At 53.1% G+C, this 22,914-nt stretch overlaps 3 protein-coding genes across 3 annotated transcripts; 1 reads left to right on the top strand and 2 right to left on the bottom strand.

The window, feature by feature from the left end:
* Positions 1–753: 753 nt before the first annotated feature.
* Positions 754–2,887, top strand: M406DRAFT_341805 (alpha/beta-hydrolase; the record flags this gene model as incomplete). Its single annotated transcript, XM_040921704.1, has 6 exons — positions 754–1,044; positions 1,132–1,199; positions 1,278–1,777; positions 1,837–2,265; positions 2,379–2,760; positions 2,791–2,887. The coding sequence occupies 6 exons, from the start codon at positions 754–756 to the stop codon at positions 2,885–2,887; spliced, it is 1,767 nt and encodes a 588-aa protein (XP_040773597.1).
* A 497-nt stretch (positions 2,888–3,384) lies between these two features.
* On the bottom strand, positions 3,385–3,534 carry M406DRAFT_244397 (uncharacterized protein; the record flags this gene model as incomplete). The annotated part of the gene is made up of 1 exon (XM_040916259.1): positions 3,385–3,534. A coding segment is annotated over one exon (150 nt), but the record flags the coding sequence as incomplete, so codon positions are not given.
* A 4,034-nt stretch (positions 3,535–7,568) lies between these two features.
* On the bottom strand, positions 7,569–11,630 carry M406DRAFT_263765 (RhoGAP-domain-containing protein; the record flags this gene model as incomplete). The annotated part of the gene is made up of 1 exon (XM_040917615.1): positions 7,569–11,630. A coding segment is annotated over one exon (4,062 nt), but the record flags the coding sequence as incomplete, so codon positions are not given.
* Between the last annotated feature and the right edge of the window lie 11,284 nt (positions 11,631–22,914).

Below are 22,914 nucleotides of genomic sequence, written 5' to 3'. Positions count from 1 at the left end.
TGAATACACTCGATACTTATCTGCCCCATCAAGGCTCCATCCCGGGCAAGCCAGGCTTCCCTTCTTATCTGGTAAAGCAAGGTCTCCTCCTCCTCTCCCCATTGTCAAGTTGTAAATCCCTCGCATTCACACCATACATTGGCAACTGAATTCGCTACAAAACTCTCCGTTGCACTTAGCAAGAGGCAGCGCACCTAGCGTTGCTTTGAACTTGCCGTGATCCGACATTATCACCAATTGCTTCTTCTGCCTGCGCATCTGGGCATCCTAGGCTTTGCGCTAAGAACAGAACAGAAGGTAGCTAGCGGTGTGGAGTTCATTCACGGATCGCTACGGCCAGGGCCAAATGCTATCTTATCTCTCCTCAGGCCGTAATTTTAATTAAACAGAATGATGGTACCGTACCATACAGGCCGTATTGCAGACATAGCCTGTATTTACAGGGCAGCAGCAGTAGGATACCCTCTCCCAACGACGCTGTAATTACTATGTATGGTAGGTTATCGACAGTTACGTAACTTTCAGTGCAGATTGCCCTTCTCGGTGTGGTCCATATGGGGTTCGCAATGTGACGCAATCGGCAAGCCAGAAAATGCTGGGGTGGCTCACCGCGTAATTAATTAGAAAGCCATGCGCAGCACAGTATTTGTTTATCTTGGAGGGAAGGGGAGGGGTTTTCTCTCTCCTTTCCCTTCGCCAGGCCAGCAAAAGCCAATCTCGAGACCGTCGAGTTCGATTTAAGGGCCCAAGAAGATGAAGCAGATGAGCAAGGCCCTCCTGGCAGCCTCTTGGCTCGCCGCGCAGACTGCCTATGCACAGTTCGTGACTGCGCCGACGGATCTTAACGAGACCACCGGCTACCTGAGCATTCCTGTGCGGTCCAAGCAGGTTCCTGATGGGATCTGTGAGACTACACCGGGAGTCAAGTCCTACTCTGGATATGTCGACATTGCCGAGCACGAACACATCTTCTTTTGGTTCTTTGAAGCTCGCAATGAGGATCCTACAACTGCTCCGCTGACAGTCTGGATTAATGGCGGCCCCGTAAGTCTCTTGAGTCATTGAAACCTCAGCTCTTGGGGAAAAAAGGGGAGAATAAATTGCTGATTCTCGTTGTCACGATCACCGCAGGGTTCCTCGTCCATGATCGGTCTATTTCAAGAGAATGGGCCGTGTGGCGTTGATTATGATGGCAACCTGTACGTTAGTGCTTGAAACAATCAAGACGCCTCCTTCGTAATGAAGAAGAAGAACCTCCCTGACTCACCTTTGACTAGGTACAATAACCCGTACTCCTGGAACAACGCCAGTAACATGCTCTTCATCGACGAGCCGACCGGCACGGGCTTCAGCTACTCCGACGCTATCCCAGCCTACGTATCAGACTACGGCGACGTCGTCCAGCTCCCCAGCGAGTCGTGCCCTGACTACGCCGCTGATCTGGACTGTGGCACGTACTCTTACGCCAGCCTGCTCGACACGGCCAACTCGACCTCGGCCGCGGCCCCGCGCTTTTGGCGGACCCTGCAGGGCTTCATGGGCGCCTACCCGCAGTACTCACGCGAGTCCTTCCACTTCACCACCGAGTCCTATGGTGGGCACTATGGTCCCATCTTCAATGAGTACATTGAGACGCAGAACGCCGCCATCCGAAATGGCTCGCTTCCGGGTGCTCACGCGATCAACCTCGCCTCGGTCATGATCGGTAATGGCTGGTATGACCCGCTCATCCAGTATGCAGCTTACTATAACTTTACCGTCTACCCAGGCAACACATGTCAGTATTTTTTGCCTTCTTTATGTCTGGTCCAAGAACAAGATGCTAATACGTGACAGATGATTACTCTCCCTTTGATGCCTCCACGCAGGCCAAGATGTACAATGGTATGTACGGAGCTGGCAACTGCTACGACCTGACAGTATCATGTTACGAGACTGGCATCAACGAGATCTGCTCCTATGCCGACGACTTCTGCTATTACGAGGTGGAGGCCGTGCTGGATGATGCGGCCGATCGCGACGAGTACGACATCCGCGAGCTGCAGCCGGATCCCTTCCCGTATGAGTTCTATGTCGACTACCTGAACACCCCTGAAGTCCAGGCGGCGATTGGCGCCTTTGTGAACTTCACCGAGGGGTCGGATTACGTTGGTGATGCTTTTGGTAGCACTGGTGATGACGACAGGGAGGACGGGACCCTCGAGGCGGTGCGAGAGCTTGTGTCTCAGGGTGTTTATGTGGTCCACTATGCCGGTGATGCGGACTGTATGTTTCCCTTTCCTCCCAAAGACCTAGCCCTTTTGCTCTTTTTTCTTTCTTTTTTCCTTGAAAAGAAAAGTACCAAAAGTTTGATTGAACTAACCCCCATGTGAATCCAGACAACTGCAACTGGCTCGGCGGCCAGGCCGTGGCCGAGAAGATCAACGCCACCAACTTCAACTCGGCTGGTTTCACCAACATCACCACTTCTGACGGCATCGTCCATGGCCAGGTGAAACAGAGCGACAACTACGCCTTCGCCCGCGTCTACTACAGCGGCCACGAGGTGCCCTTCTACCAGCCCGTGCTGGCTCTCGAGATGTTCGAGCGCGTCCTGGCCGGCAAGGACGTGGCGACCGGCCTGGTGGGCATCGCCAGTAACTACACCACCGTCGGCCCCAGTGTCAGCACCTTCCGGGAGGGCAACGCCACCGTGCAGTTCGACGTTGTGCCCACGAGCGCGACCTACAATGTGACCACAGGCGCCCCGAACCCGTACTCGTCGAATGAGACCGCGAGTGATGTCCTGAGCGGGTCCTCGTCGCAGAAGCGCGGGAAGGCCCAGGCGAAGAGGTCGCACAAGAAGCGGACGGCTGCTCTTCTGCGTCAGAACAAGCGCTGGGCATGAGGGCCAGGGTGGTTTTTATACATCTAGGCTAGTAATATTGTAATAAATGTGACCAGCATTTGCACAACTTCATATATTCGGTTGCATGCCCAATGTGGCCAAGCTTCTCTCATGGGCATCTTTGAGTCCGCCAAGTGTCGTCACTCTATAAGTGCTTGGCTGGCAAACGCAAAATGAACAACGTACATGATACTCAAGTCGATTCTAGCTTTTCAAGATGGGCTGTAACCGACTGCCGAAGACTTGTTCTCGCAAGTGGCAGCCCTCGTGTCATGCAAAACTGGCAGACGGCGTAGGGAGGAACGTCTTTTGAAAGAGGCATGAAACGTGGTAAAGACCGATGTAAATTATTTTCAAAGGTGACAAAATGCATAGTCAACAAACTTTGACATGCCCAAGTATAAAAAAATGCTCATACGAGAGCGGTTTCTAGAAATTGTTGTAGTGTAGATCCATGAAGTATACTTTGCCAATATAAGTTTACATTGACGGAAATCAAGCACATACGACCATAGGTAGTGGAGAACTTGGGATCCCGTCTGCTCTCCCCTAAATAAGCCACTAACCGCCGGATTAGTAGTTAAGTGGGTGACCATTAGCGAATACCCGGTGTTGTATGTTTTTTGACTTTTTCTTCCTTTTCTTCTCCATGTTTTTCTGTTCATTTTTATATGTCTTTTTTTTTGTTGTCTTCCTCTACGAAGCTCGGCATGGATGGCTATTGTTGCAGTCAGAGACACAGGCTGTAGCATCTCCCCTGAGCTCGTTCGCAGGTCGAAACACCACGGCAAGGCCAAGTATTCCTGCCCAAACCTAGAACATCGCATGATGGGGTTGGAGCACACAGCCTTCTTCTGCAGCCACCGCGGCACGAGCCTAAGCACCGGGTGACCACGGCAGCCCAAGGGAAAAGAGAGAAGAAAAATCCCTCGGTCAGTGGTGCCCTATGGCCCAACCAGCCGGGCTCAGCCTTGTTTTGATCTCTCTCCTCCCCTACTTTCTTTCCTTGGGACATGGGACTGGGTTGGGAATGTTGGCCGCTGGACTTGGTGCCAGGGTGCTGCACGCCGGGCCGAACTCTATCTTGATCAGCGACTTCGAGGGGGCCAGCCTGCAGGCGTCCACTCGAAAAATTGCATGATTGGAGCATCGACCAAGGGGAAGAAGAGGGAGAGCTGTCCGTAAGCTACCATGTAAGGCCAAGCCCAGAAAAAGAAGGACAGGACCCTGAGCAGACCCAGCGACCATCAAATCACGTTGAACGAAGCCTTGATGCTATCCCGGGCCAGCCACGGCAAATGTTCGATACTAGCCAGTTGCGGGACCACCTGGCCGGCGTGCAGTCGATGCAACCACTCTCGTCTCCGCTCCAAATCAAGACGTGGGCCACGGGCAGAAGACCCTGGAAACACACACACACCCCTCCCACCATTCTTCCCTGCTTTTAGGTCGTGTTCTTGGTCTGCAGGCCAACGTCATCGGCTGACAGGAGGTCTCATCGATTGTCCAACCACAACCCACGGCCACGGCCACGACACAGCATGCACCATCCCCCCATTTTCATCCAAGGACTAGGGGATAAGAGAGACTTCCGTCCAGATGTGCTGTGTGAACACATGTTTTTGAGGGACGCAAGGACCTTCAATCCCTCCCTCGTCAGGCGAAGAAGACCCATCATTACATTGCGTGTGTAAAGCACATAGTATCCGAGTGGTCCTCGATGCGCCACGATCCCCTGTCGGCGATGGGCAGGAAAAAGATGTCGCAGCTCTTGTGGGTGACCTATTCAAAGGTACCTTGGCGCACTAACGTAGATCACTAGAGGGAGGCTTATTTTCTGCTTGGGAAGGAGGGGGAGGGTGGGAAGGCGCATGCATGGGCAAGTGACGAAAGAGTGCGCAGGGGAGGGGCAACCAGGAGGGCAGTGTCATTCTTTCCACGAGCAGAGCCACGGCTTCTAGACTCAAAAAGACTTGACGTGACCCGCACCTGCCCACTTCCACCCACTTGCACATGGCTGTGTGTCGTATTATGGTACTTTGTATATGATTCTGATATATAGTATATATTTCTCCCGACTGTCCGTTGCCTACCGCACCTGTTTTATTTTCCTTCTTAGTTCTCCAACAACTCATCCCTCCCGCGAACAAGATTCTACTATTTTGGTTCAGTCCTTTTTACACAAATACCTCTACCCCCCTTCCATATTTGAGGAGCGCATAGAGCCTGTCATCCCAACCGCCCCTCGGCCCGCAACGTCAGACCCGGCGGCCGTCAGATCCTGCTCCTCCTCTATCTTCAGTTGGATCGCCTCAGTAACCCAGCCTTCACCAGATTTAGCTCTGGTCCCCAGAGTTGTCGCCGCTGCTCTCGTGCTGGAATATATTATCAGCCTCTGGTCCCCAGTGCCAATAGCTAAAGCATAACTGCCGCCCTCAAGACTCTGAGAATTGCTTGCACTCGAGTCGCATCTCATCAGTCAGTAGTCGACCTTTCTTATTCACTCCCCCTTTCTTCGTCTTGTGTCCTTTCGTGTGTGTCACCTAGTCTCGATACCGCCCAGACTTTCTTCACCATGTACTTTTATGCGCCCATCGACTATGGTATTCTCCCACCTCGCCCATGCCCATACACTTTCTCCGCGCCAAGATCCTCTTATCCATACAGCTTTGCTCTACCCAGAAAAACAAGAAGAATGGAAGAAAACATATCGCTAACTCATTCCTTCTCAAGTGCCTTCAAAGGAGTATCGCCACGCCAAGAAGGTGGTCTACCTCGAGCCGCCCGTACCAGGCAGCGTGACCGTCAAGCGCAGAATCACAAGAGTCATCCCACCACCACCACCTCCTCCCCAACCCAGGCCGCCGCCGATGATCGAGCAACCACCCCCACCACCGCCGCCCGTATTCCTACCCCCGCCGCCACCACCACCGGTGATCATGCTCCCGCCCCCTCCTCCGCCTCCTCCCGTTCGCGATGAGATTGACGTCATCGCCGTAGACGTCGAGCCCTCCGTCACCTCAAAGAAATCTTCCAAGAGAAGCTCCTCCTCATCCTCGTCTTCCTCCGCATCCTCCACATCCAGGAGGACAAGCAGCAGAGCCCGCACCGAGATAGCTGAGCGCGAGAGGGAGCTCGTCATCGAGAGGGAGAGACTTGTCCCCGTGTACCGGCCTCGGAACTACGAGTACCGCTACGTTGAGGGTCCTGCCGAGAGGCCCAGAAGGCAGCAGTCTCTGCCACCCGCCCCACCGAGCCCTCCACGGCGCGAGGAGGTGGAGAGGGAGAGGATTACCATCGATATTGAGGACCGGAGGAGGTCAAGGGGGCGGTATCACTATTGAAGGGGATAGTAGGCAGTGGCCCTGGAAAGTGGTGAAAACCTGAAGTCTTGTCACTTTTCTGCTTTTCTTTCTTCAGACTTTCTGTGTTTACTTGAACGACTGCGATGTGACCACTTCACCCGATCTGAGTTTGTTTTTGTCTCGTACGGAGAGTGAGCCGAAGCGCTATTGTCAGACTACGAAGAATCTGTGTATCTGGATTTACTACTGTATTGTACAACAAACCGCAAGCGACGGGCCTAGGATGGCGAAATTTTGGTTGATGATATACCCTTGGGAATGAATGTCAGGCAATGGATAGTTTTCTTGATCTTTTTCCAAACTCGATTGCTACCCGAGGTTCAGGCACTGATCTGATCCGAGTATGTCTGAACTATTTTTTTTTTTACCAAGAGGGCGATTTTAGTATGGCAAGAATGGAAAATTCTATTGCAATTTCTTTAATTTCTGTCTTATCAACACAACGTGTGCGCGTGACACTCTTGAGAATCATTCCCCACGTCTTCTCAACAATTGACCTGGCTTGATTAAACCACCAAACCCACTCACGGTCGTCGTTCCCACCAGCGAAGAAAATCCATCCGCAGAAACCAGCCAGCCGTCCAATGCAGAAAGATAACGAGCACCAAAAGTACCGCCCAAACAGCCGCCTGAAGCGGGCTGCTGAAAATCATCAAAAAAAAAAAAAAAGGCACACCACTAAGAACAGCAATTTTTCTGGATGTGAGAGAGTCCGCCTGTCTGATCTCTGTTAACTCCGTAGATAAGAAAAGGCGCAACCTAGAACAAAAGTCTTGTGCCGCCCGAGTAAGTTGTATAGTAGGTTCTTAACTCTTTTTGATTTGCTCGTCCAGGACCTTCTTTTCCTCCTCCCGACTTTCATCCCGTGGTATCATGAGTACTGCGGAAAAAGAAAACCACCAAAAGAAAAGATCACCGAGGAAGGGAAGATTAAAAAGGAGAATCGACGGCAAAACTGCTGGGACCCGCATGCAGCTGCACAGGATCAAAGAGTGTTTGATTAGAGTATTATTCTGCGCGTCATTGCTCCCTGGCATGCCAAGTCGAGGCCAAATGCCAGTGCGTAGGGGTTTCCTGCCATACAGGCCTGAATGCTGCAGATATCGTAGACTGACATCGATTGGGCGTATCTGCTGAGGTGAAACAGAAAAGAAAAAAAAGAAAGGATATATCGCTCTTCGCTCTGATAGATGAATGGTATCTCGTAACTGATAAATGGGATGTAGATGCTGTGCATGTATGATAATTACAGGTTGATGCGTTGTGAAGAAAATGCTCTTGATCAATGTGCAAGATTCGTTACTGCGCGTACCCTCTCATTGGTAACGCGTCTCCTCTCGAAGGCGAGACATAGAACCCTGGGGCGTTAGGCCTCTCGGCGGTAGACCCATGAGCATTGAGCTCTCCCGTCGGCTGGCCCTCGTGCTATATGCTTGGTCATAGCTGGCTGTCTTCTCGTTGCCTTGTCGTTGCTGTGCGAGGTAGTACTGGCTCGGGTCAGAACCCGGGGTGATCAACATGCTCTCGTAGGCTGGGCGTGTGGAGAGACCCGCGTTTCCGTTTTGTTGCGCATATGGATTCGGTTCGTAGCGCTGGGCCAAAGGTGGAGTGGGCGTTGATCTGAGCTGTGAGAACCCGCCAACAGGGGGCGGCGTGTTACCCCGGCGCTGCTCAGCTAGTGCCTCTGCGAGACGGTGCCGATGAGGTGACTCGCGCACTCCACCAGATGTTGCCGGCCTCGGGGGAATTTCAATTGATCCTGTCTCCGTAGAGTCATCCATTGACCCAGGAGACGGAAGCTCGTACTCTTCTGGCGTGATGCCAAAAATGGCTTCATAGTTCTGCAGGAGTAGAGCGAAGACGGGAGCCGGGATAGTGAGCGTGGGTGAGAAGACGATACCGACGTTGCGAACGGTCATCTTGTTCCGATCGGCGTTGTTGATAATCTTGATCAAGAAGGCGATCAGGTACCTGAGCAGTGCGCCATTGGCAAGAGGAAGGCGCTTCACAAGTTCGTGAAGTACTGCAATCTTCTCTTGTTGCGTGTTCATCTCGGTGACGGCCACGAACTCGAGGTGAAGATCTCTTGTCAGGATGCTAGTCGGCAGCTCCCGCAGATACGCCTTCAGCATGGACGCGACCGCATGAATGTCGTGGTACTGTTCATCTTCGAGCAGATTGATGTCGCCCTCGGTGTCAAACCGCTCTTTGAGCTGCTTGATGACCACGTTGGAGCCGCTGAGACGGAAAATGCCTTCCTCTGTGATTGCTCCTCTGGCATCGAGATATTGAATGCAGCGGTAGATGACAGCTGGCAGCGGTACTCTGACGTCCCGAGGAGAGTTGTACTTCACAGCCTCGGCGAGGGGCGCGCCGAACACGCGACGGACCGGTCCAGAATACATGGCGGAACCAGAAGAGCCACCTTGGTCGCTGAACAGTGAGTCTGCCCCGTCGCTGGATGATCTCTGTTTGGGTCCAAAGCCAAAGAAGCTCCGCTTTTTGGCTTTCTTCTCGTCCATACCCTGGGGAACCAAGCCGCCCATCTTATTCTGCCACATTGCCGAGTCGGGAGGCATCCACTGGGGATCTCGTGGCGCCGAAATCGAGTACGGCATTTGTGACGGCACTGTCACCACGGGCGGCGTTTCGGTATACTCAGTCGATGGAATGTCGCCCTGTTTGGTGTTGTCGTAGCTCACCCCAATAAGCGTGTCCTCAGATTCCCTGGACTGCTGCTGCTGCTGCTGCTGCTGCTGCTGTTGCTGTTGAGCCCTCCCCTGCTTCTTCTTGCTATTTGACCCCTTGCCGTGGCCAGAGCTCGACCCGTGCCGGTCCTGCGCCCTGCCCTCGTCGTCCGCCGGGTCTTTATAATTGGTCCATGGGAGCAAGACGTTAACCCACAGATCACGTTCCTTGTCGCTTTCAGCACAGAGGACGTGCTTTGTCATCGTGGTGGGGTCCTTCTTCTTCGGTTCCAGGATCAAAAACGCATGGCGATACTGGTTGTCAGCCTCATCATTGATACCCGTCGGTGAGCTTGGATCGTTTTGGGGATGAGACTGCCGACCGATCTGGGCACCCTGGAGCTTGATCGTGCCCAAGTGTGCCCCTCCAGGCGTCTCGAAATACTTCAGCTGAGGGCCCTCGACAATGAAAAACCTGGCCTTCCAACCACCAAAGTTTTTACCTCGTTTGGTCAAGTAGCCGCTCTTGTACTGTCGCCCGCCGGGACCAAGCTTTGGCCCTCCTTCCTCGTCGTGACCTGTTGCAGAGCCCACCTCGTCGGCATTGGGCGGCAGGACGTTTGTCGACAGGTATCTGCAGAGATCGATGGCTGCGCTCGTGTCCAAGGGTGTACTGAAAACCTCGTCGAGATATTGATCAAGTGCGCGCCGGCGGGCATCCAATTTCGCCGGAGCGTGGCCGCTGAAGAGCGATCGATCAGGCGTCCTCGCGGAGAAGTCGGCACACTGCTTCAGCTTCGAGTCGAGCTTGGCGAGAGACAGTGAATCCTTCTCCACTCGCCATAACTCTCCGCCATCCGCTCTGGAGAGAATTGCAAGGGTAAAGACGGGATCTTCCTCTAGCTGCGTCAAGGAGATCAGACTCGCACGTGACGGTTTCATTCTCGAGGACGCGACCTTTACGACGACCGCAATTAGTGCATTCGGCGTGATCAGTAGGTCCGGATATTCATCAGACATGAAACCCCTGTACACCCTTGTCCTTTCTGTCGTGCTCTCCCGGCTGGATGTTGGCGTGTCAACGACCTCCGGGTCTGCAAATCTCTTCTTCACGATGTTGAGTGGTTGAGGAGATTTCAGAACCAGCGCATCGTGTGGTGATGGAGTCTGAAGAGGGGTGTTCGGAGGCAAGGGGATAGGTTGCCGAGGGGCCCGTGGCGACAATGTTGCGGCAGGAACAACGCCAGTCTCTCGGGGTGAAATTGGCGGCGAACTGGGCCCTGAGCCCACTCCGATCGGACGTGGGCTTCCAGGCAAGCCTATGCTCACATTCGTATCTGCACCTCGACCACTGAGCACGCCGGCCAGTGACCCCAAAGACTCTGGAGCATTCGGTCGGTTCAAAGATCTCGGGGAAGAGGCCGGCGTCTCACCCAACACTTGAATGTCCGGCGGGGGTGCCTCTTTGGGTGTTCCCTTGGCGCTGCTGCTTTGTTTGCTCTTTTTCGAGAGGCTCCGTGCTTCCGCTTCCTTCAAGGCTAGAATCTCACGCATCTGGTCATCTTCCTGTCGTGTCCTGCGGCGTCCTCGCTTGGTTCTCGTCATCTCGTCGACCTCGAGCAATTCACCCGTATCTGGGTCACTGTCATCGTTCTCCTCTTCGGTCAATGCCGGACTGGCTTTTGCGGGTTTGAGTTGCAGAGGTGCTGGCGGTGGCTTCCTCGGTGGTGGCGCCGGTGGCGCTGGGAAGTTGGACAGACCGTCACCGTCATCGTAAGCCCTTGACGTCGAGGTGGTCTCAGAGCCAGCTGCTTGCTGAGACGCAGCAGGAGGGCCAACTCGTGGAGACGTGGGCTGGCGATGTGAACTCGTCCTTGGTGGCAGGGGGGTATTCAACGGCAGCTCATTTGCCATATCCCTCCGTTTTCTCAGGGCCTCAGCCTCCCTCTCCTCGGCATCGGGATCGTACTGGTCGAGTGCATGCTCGCTTGCTTCCGGCATGAAATGGGAGGGGTTCAGGATTTCTTCCACGGCAGAGGGAGGCCCATTGCTGCTCTGATCCGCTGGAGGGGTTATTGGATATGGTGCCATCGCAACATCGACAGGTGAGAGCCTATCGGAGCCGACGCTGGGGGAGGCAGGTATGTCGAGCATGGGTTGCTTCATTGCCCCAGGCGCAGCATCCGTAGTGCTCGAGCTGGAGCCCTCTTCCGATTCCTGAACCAGGCCTGGCGATGATCCTGGCGGCGTTGACTGTGACGAAACCAGATCCTTCAGCTTCTTCCTATATTTTTCTTTCTCCTTAAGAGATCGTTCCAGGTCTTTGTTCAGTCCCAGGATCATGGCCCTTTGCTTGTCCACCAGCCGCCAGAGCTGCGCATTCTGTTGCGACTGGCCCTGCTTCTCCTTGAGGAGGTACGCTATCACAGCCTCAGGCGACCCGGCCGCCTTGATTAGCCTCTCTATGTCCGCCGGACTTGAGGCGACATCTTGAGGGTTTTTGGACGCCGAGGATCCTGCGGATATCGCAGAGATGGCAGAGTCTATGGACGAGTTCCGGGGAGGGCCTTTGACAGTCTCCATCCTCGACGACCCAGGTATGGCTTGGGAGGATGCACCGCTCCTAACTCCAAGTTTGTTCACGGGATCCGATGTGGTGCTGTTTTCATTCGGGATGCGCAGGGAGAGCGACCTATTCGACGAGTTAGCTCCGAGAACACAGGCCGCACTGCGATGGCTACTATATGTTGACCGCAGGAAGTGAAAATGTCACCAAGCGACTGACTCCACGAACCTGGCTGCTTGTTTGTCTTCGGGCGTCGCGGTACCAGAAGAATCGCTGTTGTAGTACGAGTACTCGGCGTCGGTATTGTCTCTCGAGGTTTGTTGAGGGAGGTGCGCTGTTATACCAACTGCCTCGCTCGAGTGGGCAGTGGGCGTTGCGACTTGCGAGGTTGAAAATGGTATGGCAGTGGCAATGGGCGTGCTCGAATGGTTGAAGTTGGACCTGTTTGGAGTAGGACTGGTCGGTGGAGAGATTGCGGTGGTATTATGAAGCGGGCTGGGCGCAGGTTTCCGGAATCTGGAACAGGAGAGCAATGAGGATCAGTATGAAGTACTGTCGAGTAGATCTTGGGCACCGTGGTCCACGAGACGTAGTGGGCGAGACAGACGCTCTGGCCGTCGCAACCACGGTATTCAGTTGCACAGTGAGAATTGGTCCCTTGGAGACATTGAGTAAAAAAGAAAAGAGATTAAGCACTTGTCGTTCTCGCAGTTGAGGGAGGCTCCCATGCGCCCAGTGTGTAGTAGCACAAGGGACTGGGCTGATTCATGTACAGCGACCGAGACAAGTATGCGTGCCAGGCCACAAGAGAAACCCAAAGATCTGCTGGATCTCTGGGCGTGCACGGAAGTATGTAATACCTTTGTCTGTGGGTGCTGGAAGGCTCGAGGGTTGGGGAAGGCAGACGGCAAAGGGCAGATGAATGAAAATGGGTTCTTTCTTCTTTTCTTTCTTTCTTTCTTTCTCTTACTTACCTGGCACCAGTGCTTGACAGAGGAGTAGTTGTTGGCGAGCCCAGCGCGCCAGATCCAGACACAGGCGTACCCAAGGGAAAGATGGTGATAGGACTGGGGACGTGGGCGGGGTGAGACGAGTGCTGAGAAGGGCGAGGACGACCAGCAGAAGCAAAAGTGTTAGGCCGGCCTATGGTTGGACTGTCCTGAACAGGGCTTCCATACTGGTCATCGAAGCTGGTGGTAGGTGAGACGGGTGTGTAGGGCATGGCATTGGGGCGGTGGTAGTCCGGTATGGGTCGAGATGATGGGGACTGGGCGGGTTGGAAGTGAGACTGAGACTTGGGTTGCGCATGTCCATGCCCAGGTCCACTGCCGGCAGAACCACCGTTCGAGGCAGAGCCAGAGCCAGGGTCAGGCTGGGAGTAGAGGAGGTCTGGTGAAGGGTGCTCCCGATTCTGGTGCGCAAGCTGCGACATGGCCCGCTATGCGACACAGGGTCGCAACCGATCAGGATGAGAAACGACGAGGGTCGAGGGGTGTTGTGGCCCTGGATCTCTTGTTTGGGGGAAGGGGTTTAAAGACGAGTTGAGTAAGGACGAGGGTTAGCCGGGACCAGGGCTAAGTCGAGTCAGGGCTGGTAGTAATAATCAACAACTTCTGCGACAAGAGTGGGCGAGAGGCTCGAGCCTCCGTCGAGAGAGATGCTCAGTTTAGACCCAGATCCGATTCCAGAACCCAAATCTCTGGCTCTCTGCAGAAGCAACCGCATGAGCACCCGGCCAGGCCAGCCGAGTCGAGTCGAATCCAAGTTGAGCTCTGTCGAAGCAAGAGTTTGTGTTGCGACCAATTAGACAGTCAGGCGGAACAGACCCAAGGTGCCCCCCAGCGCGGGAAGCTAGGGCCTGGGCTCTTTTCTCTTGTCTCGTGATCCAAGGCTGGCAGAAGCACAGAGGGCTGCCTGCTGATCAAGGCTGGGATACGCTAGAGTGTGTGTGTGGTGGTGGGAGAAAGCGTGTTTCGAGAAGTGCTTGGGTTGACCCTGACCCCAGATCTGTCGACTCCAATCTCCGGGATGGCCAGTCTCTCCAATCGACAGGCGCAACAGATTCGCGAACGTGGACAGCGTCAGTCAGCGGGATGTTTTGGTTCGGGGTATCTCGTCCGATTTGTCCGCTGCCTGTGGAGGACAGACAGGAAAAGGCGCTTAAATTTATGAACCTTGAACCAATACGCAAGACGAAGTGATAAGGCTGGCTGACGGCAGGCAACCTTGGAAGGCCTGCATTGAGTCGTGTGGGTGTGTGTGTGTGTGAAAGAACTTTTTGGAGAGGAAACGAAAAAAGAATTACAGATTAATAAAAAGAAAATAAAAAAGAAAAGGGTAGATGGATAAGGTAGGGGGAAAAGCCCGGAATGATGAACCGCCAGTAGATATGAATACCTGCTGCTGTGCAATGATACATAGATAAAGGGAGGGAAAATGAGGGGAAAGGATTGGAATGGAGAGATTGGACCAGAAAAAGAGAGAAGAGAGGTCCAAGATGTGAAGACGCACTGGAAATGACGGTTTGATCAGGGTTTTTCTTTTCCTTCCTTGGGTGAGGGAAGGAGGAGGGAGTGGGGGGGGGGTGGTTCCAGGGCTAGAGCTAGAGGCCAGAGGGAGCTTGGGGGCTGTAGCAGCAGCAGCTACTACTGCACTACGACAGGATGGCCTGCCTCAGTGTATATGGGAAAGAGCAGGCCTCACTACTACTACACTAACAATACTACGACTATACGCGTAGTCTGGGGCCAGGGGCGAGTCCTAAAAAAACCCCAATGGGACCACAGCAAATCATTCATCTCCGGCATGACTGCTGCAACTACGTGTACAGCAGACAAAGAAAGTACACTGGCCAGTTGCTACAGACCACATGGCTGCTGGTCAACTCACCATTAGCTTATGTGGACTGAGCGGTACAGGCAGCTGTAGCCACCCCCCCCCCCCCCCACCCCACTTCCTCCTTTGTGAATCACCAACCATCACCATCTGGCATCATCATCGTTCCCCGAAAGGCATGGCATGTGTTTGATCTGACACCTGGAGTGAATCTGGTCGAGGTCATGCAGACAGGTCCTGGAAGGCACAGCATGTTCCTGCACGGATCCTGGCAGGGTCTGAGCTTACTGCTATGGTGCCATGGTATGGTTATGGTATAGTATGGGCGATATAGCACAGTACATATCGAGACACTGTGGTTGTAGTAGTGGCAGTAGCAACAGCTGTACCAAAGTGATAATGATCACTGGTTGTGTGTGTGTGTGTATGTGTGTATGCGGTGGTACCTCTTTGTTCCTTTTTCTTGTCCTCTCTTCTCTCTCTCTCTCTCTCTCTCTCTCTCTCTTTCTCCCTCCTCTCTTGACATCCTGTACTGGACGGAAGGGCCCGCAACTCAATATGTCAAGTTAGTACCGTAGGACCAACGTGCATACGCACTACTGCTGTGACATGCTGTAATAGTAGTACCTTGATATCCCACACTGTGTGTACCCATAGTTTTTTCTCGATTATGATGGTATGGTGGTAGTGATGGATGGAAAAGAAGGACGATGGACATGAAAGAGACCACCCACGCGCCCGTGCCCCTGACATGACCATACCCATTTTTCCCCATCTGATCCAGACCAATTTGCAAGAAAAAAAGATAGATAGAACCATAGTATGTACCATAGTAGCTCTTCTCTTGACTTGCAGCTCCTGTCTTGATTAACCCCCCCAGCTGATGATCCTCCTCGACGGTTCCTCCTTTGATACCACGCTCCCTTGAAATCCTGTCCTTGTTCCTGTCATGTCAATAATTGTCTTTTCGCCTCTCTAAAATCTGATCAGAGGTGGGATAATTTCCCATCCTGCCCCGTCCGACACGAAATCTCAGCCTGCCAAACATGCACGCGTGACACATGGCCAGAAATTGAGACCCTCCTTTTCGGACCCTCTCTTCTTTTCGTCTTTCTCTCTCCTTCACTCTTTCTTTTTCCTCAAGGCCTTCCCTCCAAGGTCCTCGAGACACACCCACACAGACCCCCCCTTCTCTTTCTCCTTCACTTCCTCTCTTTTTTTGTTTCTTTTTTTTTTTCTTTCTTTCTTTCTCTCGATCTGCTATTTACCGTAACGGTCCCCTCCGGCCATCTGGGTCCCCTCTACCGCCCAATTCCCTGGAATGCTACCCTGATCCGGCCAAGCTGCAAGGGGAGCCTGTCCCGATTCTGAAGGATCCCTGTCCTGATCTTCCCCAAATAGGGGTGCCCACAATGAAGGAAGGCCGGCCTTCTACCACAGCTGCCCTGACACGCCTGACTCTATTGAACCTCGTTGGATTTTAGTCCCCCAGCGCTGGAAAGGGGGGCCGCGGCTGGCGTCGCTCGGCCTCGAGACCAAAGTACGCCGCTGTCTATCGATCAACCGACTCTGCCAAAACAAGAGAGATCCCTAATAGAACATGGTGCTATCTTTGAATTATGGCGTGTTGATAAGCTTTCAGCTGCTGCTGATCATTCTTATTCAAGGTTCGGTCCAGCGCGCCATGGGCCATTACGAAGAAGAAAGAAAATCACGAGCCGTGACCAGAAAGTTAAAGAAGAAAACGTGGGGGTGCCTCTACTGCCACTACTGGCCCCATACCGAGGAGGATAGCACCTCTGTCTAGGGTACGTGTGTGTGGTGTGTATGTACGTGTTCCTTATTGCTGTGCCCTCTGGCAGATTGTAGCGTGTGTGTGTGTGTGTGTGTGTATGTATACATGGTAGCAGTAGTATAGTGTACCGTGGTAAAAGGGAGTTCGACCCGGAGAATTCCCACCGGCACTGTGGAGTCCTCCGGGCTTTATTTAATTAACAAATCAACAGCCGAAGCCAAGCTGGCATGGGTTGGTGTTCGCGCGACGACCTCTTGGACTGCAACTTCAGCCCGCACTGCATCTCCTGTCATGTTCACTGTGGGCTCCTCCGGTGTGTGTGAGTGTGTACGTACTCACACAGACAGAAAGAAGGTACGGCAAACATTACACCACAGGCCCAACCGAGCCAACCACCACATTCCGAGCATGGGCTCCGCGTCACATTCGCCTCATCAATCTCAGACCACCTTGGCTGCAAGTCCCGCTGTCAACCCCACGGGCGGGCTCACCAATAGGCTCCTGTCAGAGCACGAAATTGATTACCTGCAGGACGGGAACAGCGGGAGAGAGAAGACCGCCCCAATGAGGGGATGGAGAAAGAAGGCTCATTGTCATTCCTTCACGGGCCGACTTGATGTCCCAGCGCCCCTCGGTCTCTGGGTTGGGTACCGACGGCAATGGTTCTTTCTATAGTAATCCATTCACCCCACAAGGATCTGCCATCGATCCTCTTTTCCGTTCATTTCCTTCTACTTCTCTTGAACTGGTCTCACATGAAAGAAGAAGAAAAAGATCAATAGAGGAAAAAGGAAAAGAAAGGTCGTGCAGCCCACGAGGGAAAAGTACCCTCGATCGTATCTCACGCCTAGCCGAGGAAACTACCCCTCCTCCACCCCCTTGCCACGGCCGGGACACCCTCCCGGCTTTTGACCCGAAGCACTATGCAGGAGATGCTTGCAGTGGGAAGCCTGCAATCTGCAGGTACAATCGGACAGGCCTAACCGATTGCGAGCCAACCCCCTGAGGCTTTGTCGATCGAATGGAAGGCCGGGGGGGGGGGGGGAGGCAGCGGCTACGATGACATGAAATGCAGTAATACTACCCCAGGATCTTCTTGTCTCTTACCGGTTGTCAGAGATCGTGGCGGATTGTGCGTGCATGGAATCCCCCGCCAAGAAAAAGCAACGGCTCGGTCAAGACTCATGTCGCACGGCTGCGAGCCGCAGTTGCAATCTCAGACAGCGTCAAAAAGATCTCCCTCTACAATCAACCCTCAAATTACAGAACTGTACTTACTGAAGTAGACGCCCGTCAGGTCAAGTGTATATAGTAATACACTACCATACTACGTTAAAATCCACTGGTCTGGCACGCCATTGGTGATCAAAGCGCTTCCCCTCCCCACTTCCTCCCCTGGCTCAGCAGACTTTAGCCAGCTGCCACAAGCGGCATGGCAGATTCGTTCCTTGAAACAGGTGCATTCGTATTCCAGAAAATCGTGAAAGGAACGGCTCGCAGGATGTTTATTGTCAAGCAGGTCTTTGGGGGGAGGGACCATGGAAAAGTACATTGCATGCAGCTGGCGGTTGTGCTGGCCTGCCAACTAGGGACGGCGTTGCACTGAGCGGTTCTCGACACGCTGGTCTTCCTCTTCTCATTAATTTTGTTCTACTCCCCTTGTTATACCAGCACTTGCCGTTGAATCGTGATGAAAGAGAGCCACGGCGCTTTCATCAACAGACCGTCAGAGTGACCAGAGAAAACAAACACCCCTCCCCTCCCCCTCAACCGTGGCTGCATGGCTGTCACCAGTCACCAGCCACGATCGATGTAAGATTCGAAAACTTGGTCCCAAGACATTACGTTACGACTTCCAAGAAAAGAACGGGAAACGAAAACAAGTAGGCGCAAATGAATCTATGTAACTCTGCGGAGAACGCTGGTCTTGGCTCGGCCGCGGGGCATAAGTAGAAAGAGAGCTGGCCTCTTCTTTCAAAAGTAACCTTGAACCTTTCGGTGAAGCGGCCCCATCGCCGGGGAGAACTTGCTTTTGACGAAAGCCTCTCCAGACTCCCTCGATCATCTCAGAGGCCCCAAGCTGCTTGTACTCCAGATGAACCGGAAAGGCAGCCGATAGGAAGAAGCAGCATAACCCTGGGGATGAGAGGAAACATGGCCAAACCCGATCCCCCCCCCCCTTTTTTTTTTCTTCCAAAGGCTTAAAAGAAGGAAGAAGAAAGATAGAAAAAGTCACGACACCGAGCTCACCGAGCTACCGTGATACACGTAAGTGACCTTTACCAAAATTACCACCAGCCTACAACGGCGCTTTTGCAGAGGGAATAATTCTCCGTGATTGCCCAAGTGACCACCGACCCCGGTACGGCACGCACCCATCCACGACGGCCATCCGGTTGGCTCCCAAGGCTCGCCAGCGAGCAAGGGCTCACCTTCCCTTCACACATTGCCACCACCACCAGCCGCTTTGGTGTGCCATGATAGCTCAACTGCACCCTGACCAATAATGCCTCTCCCGTGCCTGTCTTCATATCACCTTTTCTCCAGATTCACATCAACCTCGGAAACAAGGGGCGGTGTGACGAGATGCATGGCACGCAGTGGACTGACTTGTTTTTGCCATACCCAGTAATTATCTCATGAAACCAAGTCTCAAGCACCTGCCGTTATTGACGAGGATATAATAGTACATTGCAATATTTGTTTGTTTTTTTGGGAGGGAGGGGGGAGGGGGAGGGGGTCGCGTCCTCTCTCAAGCGGGTCAGACGCCAGAGGAGCGAATCCTGTAGGGCCTACCAAGTATCATCTCGTGCAAGTGATATGACTTATGTAGTAATGCCTTTCATGTTTTCTCTCTATTCGTCAGCTGCTCAAGCATACACTCCTATAGTATGTTCCTGATCGTTTCAATCTTTATTATGCCTCTTGTCCCGTCAAATCCAAGCCCTGCTAGAATGTTGTCGTCCAAGAAGTAAGCACGGTAGATACTGCCCTGTGCCTACTCCCAGTCACATGCAGGCTGTCGTACAGTACTTCAAGAAAGTTCACCGTGGTCGCATCAGTTCCGCCCAGCAAACACACAAATATACACACTTCTCCTCCTCCCCCCCCCCCTTCTCTCTCTCTTGAATCGAGTGTAAACAGGGAGTTTTTTTCTGCAACTTCCCATGCTTCCTATTTTAGTCCCCTGTTGATACCAAGGCGGGAACAGAGGGAGAGGGCCGCCCATCTCCATGTTTCGAGGTAGTCTACCGAATGAGATGAAACCACCTCGGAACCCCAGACTTTCTCGCCGATCCAGGCTCTCCCGCTCCTCTCCTCTCTCTTGATAGGCTGGCGCTGGCCTTTTGCAGGTCTCGAGTGACCAAAACAAGCAGTGTGTTCCGCTGGGGCGGGGCCGGCAAGCCTGTGGTGGTTTTGATACAACGCGCTGGTCTACAAGCCAATTGTTCAGACGTTCTCGCTGCTCCGAGGCTGCAACTGTTATGCGGATCACCATCTGATCTTCGCGTGGACGTTTTCCCTTGTTGTTCTATTCTTATTCGCCCTTTCTTTCTTTCTTTCTTCTTCTTCTTTTTCTACTACGCTCCACCAACGGAAACCCTTGCTGCTTCAGACTGTTTGTTTTATACATAGTAGCCTCCAGGGACATCTTGGCAGAGACGCCATGGTCAGCGTCGATCAGCATCGTCCGCGCCACGTTCAAATCATCACCCCCTTTTCCAAAGCAAAAAGCGTGGTCGCTCTCTCTGCACAAAAGTAATCTTTTTCCTACGTTGTTGATTTCCTACTGCTACTACTGAGTGCTCATCACTCAAGCACCGGCTATTCACTCCGAGGTCAGGGGCCGGGGCTCAAGTGGGCCGCTGCTCGCGGCGTTTTCAAATCAACTGAACAACAACGGCCGCTGACCCGTCCTGCATGTGTTGCAAGTCCTCCGGACCGGAGACTCCGAAGGGCCTTGCGTACTCAGATTTCTTTGAAACCAAAAGAAAATAACGTTCGAGCATGGGGATTTTATTTTTGTCCCTGCTTATTTCTTGTCTCTCCCTGCCCGCCGGATCGGCGAACCGCCACGGATCCATCAGCACTTTACTTGACGCGCTCCAACGTGTGAACCCTAGGAGTGTTGCTATCATTCGTTGAGACAGTTGTGTCTGTATGTGTGTGTGTGTCTTGCAGGTCCATGACGCGCGGATCCAGAAGGTCTTTCGTTCCGGTTGCCCCCCCTTGCACAACAGCACAGGGTGCGGCCGGACGGCGCGGGGGCCATGCATGCCAGATTCTCTCGTTCGAGGATAAGGATTGGACGTTGCTGTGAAGAATCAATGCTACAATGGTTTACCCTTTTGGCCCCCCCCCCTTGTCGTGAGAAACAAAATTGGCATCACTGGATCCCCTGGACGGCGATCATCGTTAGATATGGAGGGGGCTTATGCATTGGTTTGATGCCCTGGACAATTCTCGTCCAGTCAAAGTTGGTCGGGCAAGTGTCGACCCGTTCGGGACCAGAGCACCTGCAGTCCCGGATTTGTCATGTTACCGCAGTATGCTGAACGTTGGGATGAAGAGAAGTAGGAAGAGGAGGGGAGGAGGAGGAGGCCAACCACTCAGCCTATCTGGCGTCTGGTATGTTGTAGATGTTGGCGTGTGTGCATGAAGCCCTCAGCAAAACGAGAGGGGGGGGGGGGGGAGGTTTCGGGCCCTCCCATTCCAGCTTCATACACCAGCGTTCCGGTGCCGAGTGGCGGTGACAGTCTTACTCATTCGTTTTCTTGTGTCTGCACATATTTCTCCGCCTCATCTCAAATCAGATCGCAGCAAAGCCGAGACGCGGATCCAAGATCTCCAAAAACTCAGCTGGCCTTCCATCCCAACAAAACCCCTGGCAACTGTACATACATATCAATGCGCACAACTTCTTTTTCTTCTTCATGGGCGTCATAGACGGGGGCGGGCCTCATCCCAAATCGTATGGATGGATAGCTTTTGTTCCTGGTGTCGCGTGAGCACACCCCCAAGCATTGCTGCTCCGGTTACAGTTACTATGTAAGGAGAGCCAAGCAAAGAAGATCCGAGCCAACAAGCTCTCGGGTAGGGTCCTATCTCTTGCAGCTGTCACTTTGTTCTGGGGCGCGCTCCCCGACTTGGCGGTCAAGATCAAAGCCAAGGTCAAAGCCAAGGTCAAAAGCCAAGGTCAAAAGCCAAGCCCCACAGCCGCGGGGCGAGCGAACCGGTGGGAAAAAACGCATGTCCAATTCGAAACAGGGTTTTCAACTTGAAAGCCAGAGACAAAAAAGCGGCATAAAGGTCAGCGAGAGGAGGGGTGTGGTGGAGAGGGGGTGTGATGGTATGGCGGTTTGAGACTTGTGTTTCAGAATTGGGGGGCCAAAAGGGGAGGGGGGGGTCGTTCGTGAGCCAAGACAGCACAAGTCGGCGGCGTGAGCAACGCGCAGCAGTTGTTTTTATGGTATGTGCCGTGCAACGTTTGGCTGGCAATTAATTGGCAGACTTTGAGTGGAGGAGGCGACCCAAACAAAGAAAATAAGGAAGAGAAAAATTGTTCAAAGGTTTCCAAAGTCAGACATTGTCTCGGCTTGTGATGATGGCCAGCCTGGTCTTTGCTCTCCTGTTGGTCAGCCAAGTGGCTTGAGCAACCAACCAATTCTGCTGCTTACACTTTGTGTCTGTCGCATGTACAGTCGAGTCACCCGCTAACCTGCCCACGAAGTTGTTTTTCTTCGGGACTTGCCAGCTGTCAAGTGACTCGAACCAAACTTTCTGAACAAGAACAAAAAGAAAGTGGCTGGGAAAAGGACTCAGGCAAGAAAGTGATCGACGCCGGGATCTTGTGTACGTGGCAGGCTGTGGCCATGGCCAGCAGGACTATTCCAACCCTTTTTATTGCCCCGTCTCAGACCAGCCGTGATCGAGTCAACCTTGTCCAAGATTAAATGATTGGATAGTCATGCGCAAGGTCACCTGGTGTCTTGCAATGGCGGGCCTCGCTATATTATTGTGCCACAAGGAGGTTGCACGAGTCTTGCATGTGCTGCAGATGGTCAGCTGCTGGCGGCCGGAGAAGAGTCGGTCGATGTTGGACTCATAGAGGCTTATACAGGCCTCGAAAACTGGGAGCTGGTCATCTCTGATGGCGAAGTGTGGCCTCAGTCTCGTGGTGGTTAGGAGAACTCTTTTTGCTGTCCACCCGCGGCAGCCCACCAAAGGCAGATTCGTGGCTAATGGAACAACAACAAGGGGAGGCTGGATGGGTCTGAGGGTGGCAAATGCACGCGTCGCTCGAAAGATCGTGTTACCAGGGTGCTCATACAGACATGACAAGTGCCCTGCAAATTTCAAGCAACGGGAATTTCCTCGGTCCTACTGTGCAAAGTGTATCGTCCTTAAATGAGTCGTTAAATGAAGACCACAACGCAGCAGTCCTGGCGTGGTGGTTGAGGAGATGCTGCGTTCCCTTGCTGTGAGGGAGATCGTAAGGCTATCTGACGCTTGCTTCGAGGTGACTATCATTTAGCCAAATAGATTGCAGAAAACATAGCTTCTCTGTCTAACTTTCTCAGGGGGGAAACGAGGCATGTTAAGATTTCAGTGGTAAGTCACACTTCGAGGCGAGCAGAGATCACAGCAAATAGGCTCAGCTGGTCTCTAAGAAGCTTCCTACTTCATCCGGTTCAGATATTCTAGGCTCTTCGTGCGCGCGCACTCTCTCCCTCTCATTTCCTTTCAACACGAATCGGAACTGCTCTTCGTCATGCACA

Source organism: Cryphonectria parasitica (assembly GCF_011745365.1).
Source record: "Cryphonectria parasitica EP155 unplaced genomic scaffold M406scaffold_7, whole genome shotgun sequence".
Classification (NCBI taxonomy): Eukaryota; Fungi; Ascomycota; class Sordariomycetes; order Diaporthales; family Cryphonectriaceae; genus Cryphonectria; species Cryphonectria parasitica.
The sequence above is the reverse complement of the archived record's forward strand: the minus strand, read 5'-3'. Positions and strand labels throughout refer to the sequence as shown.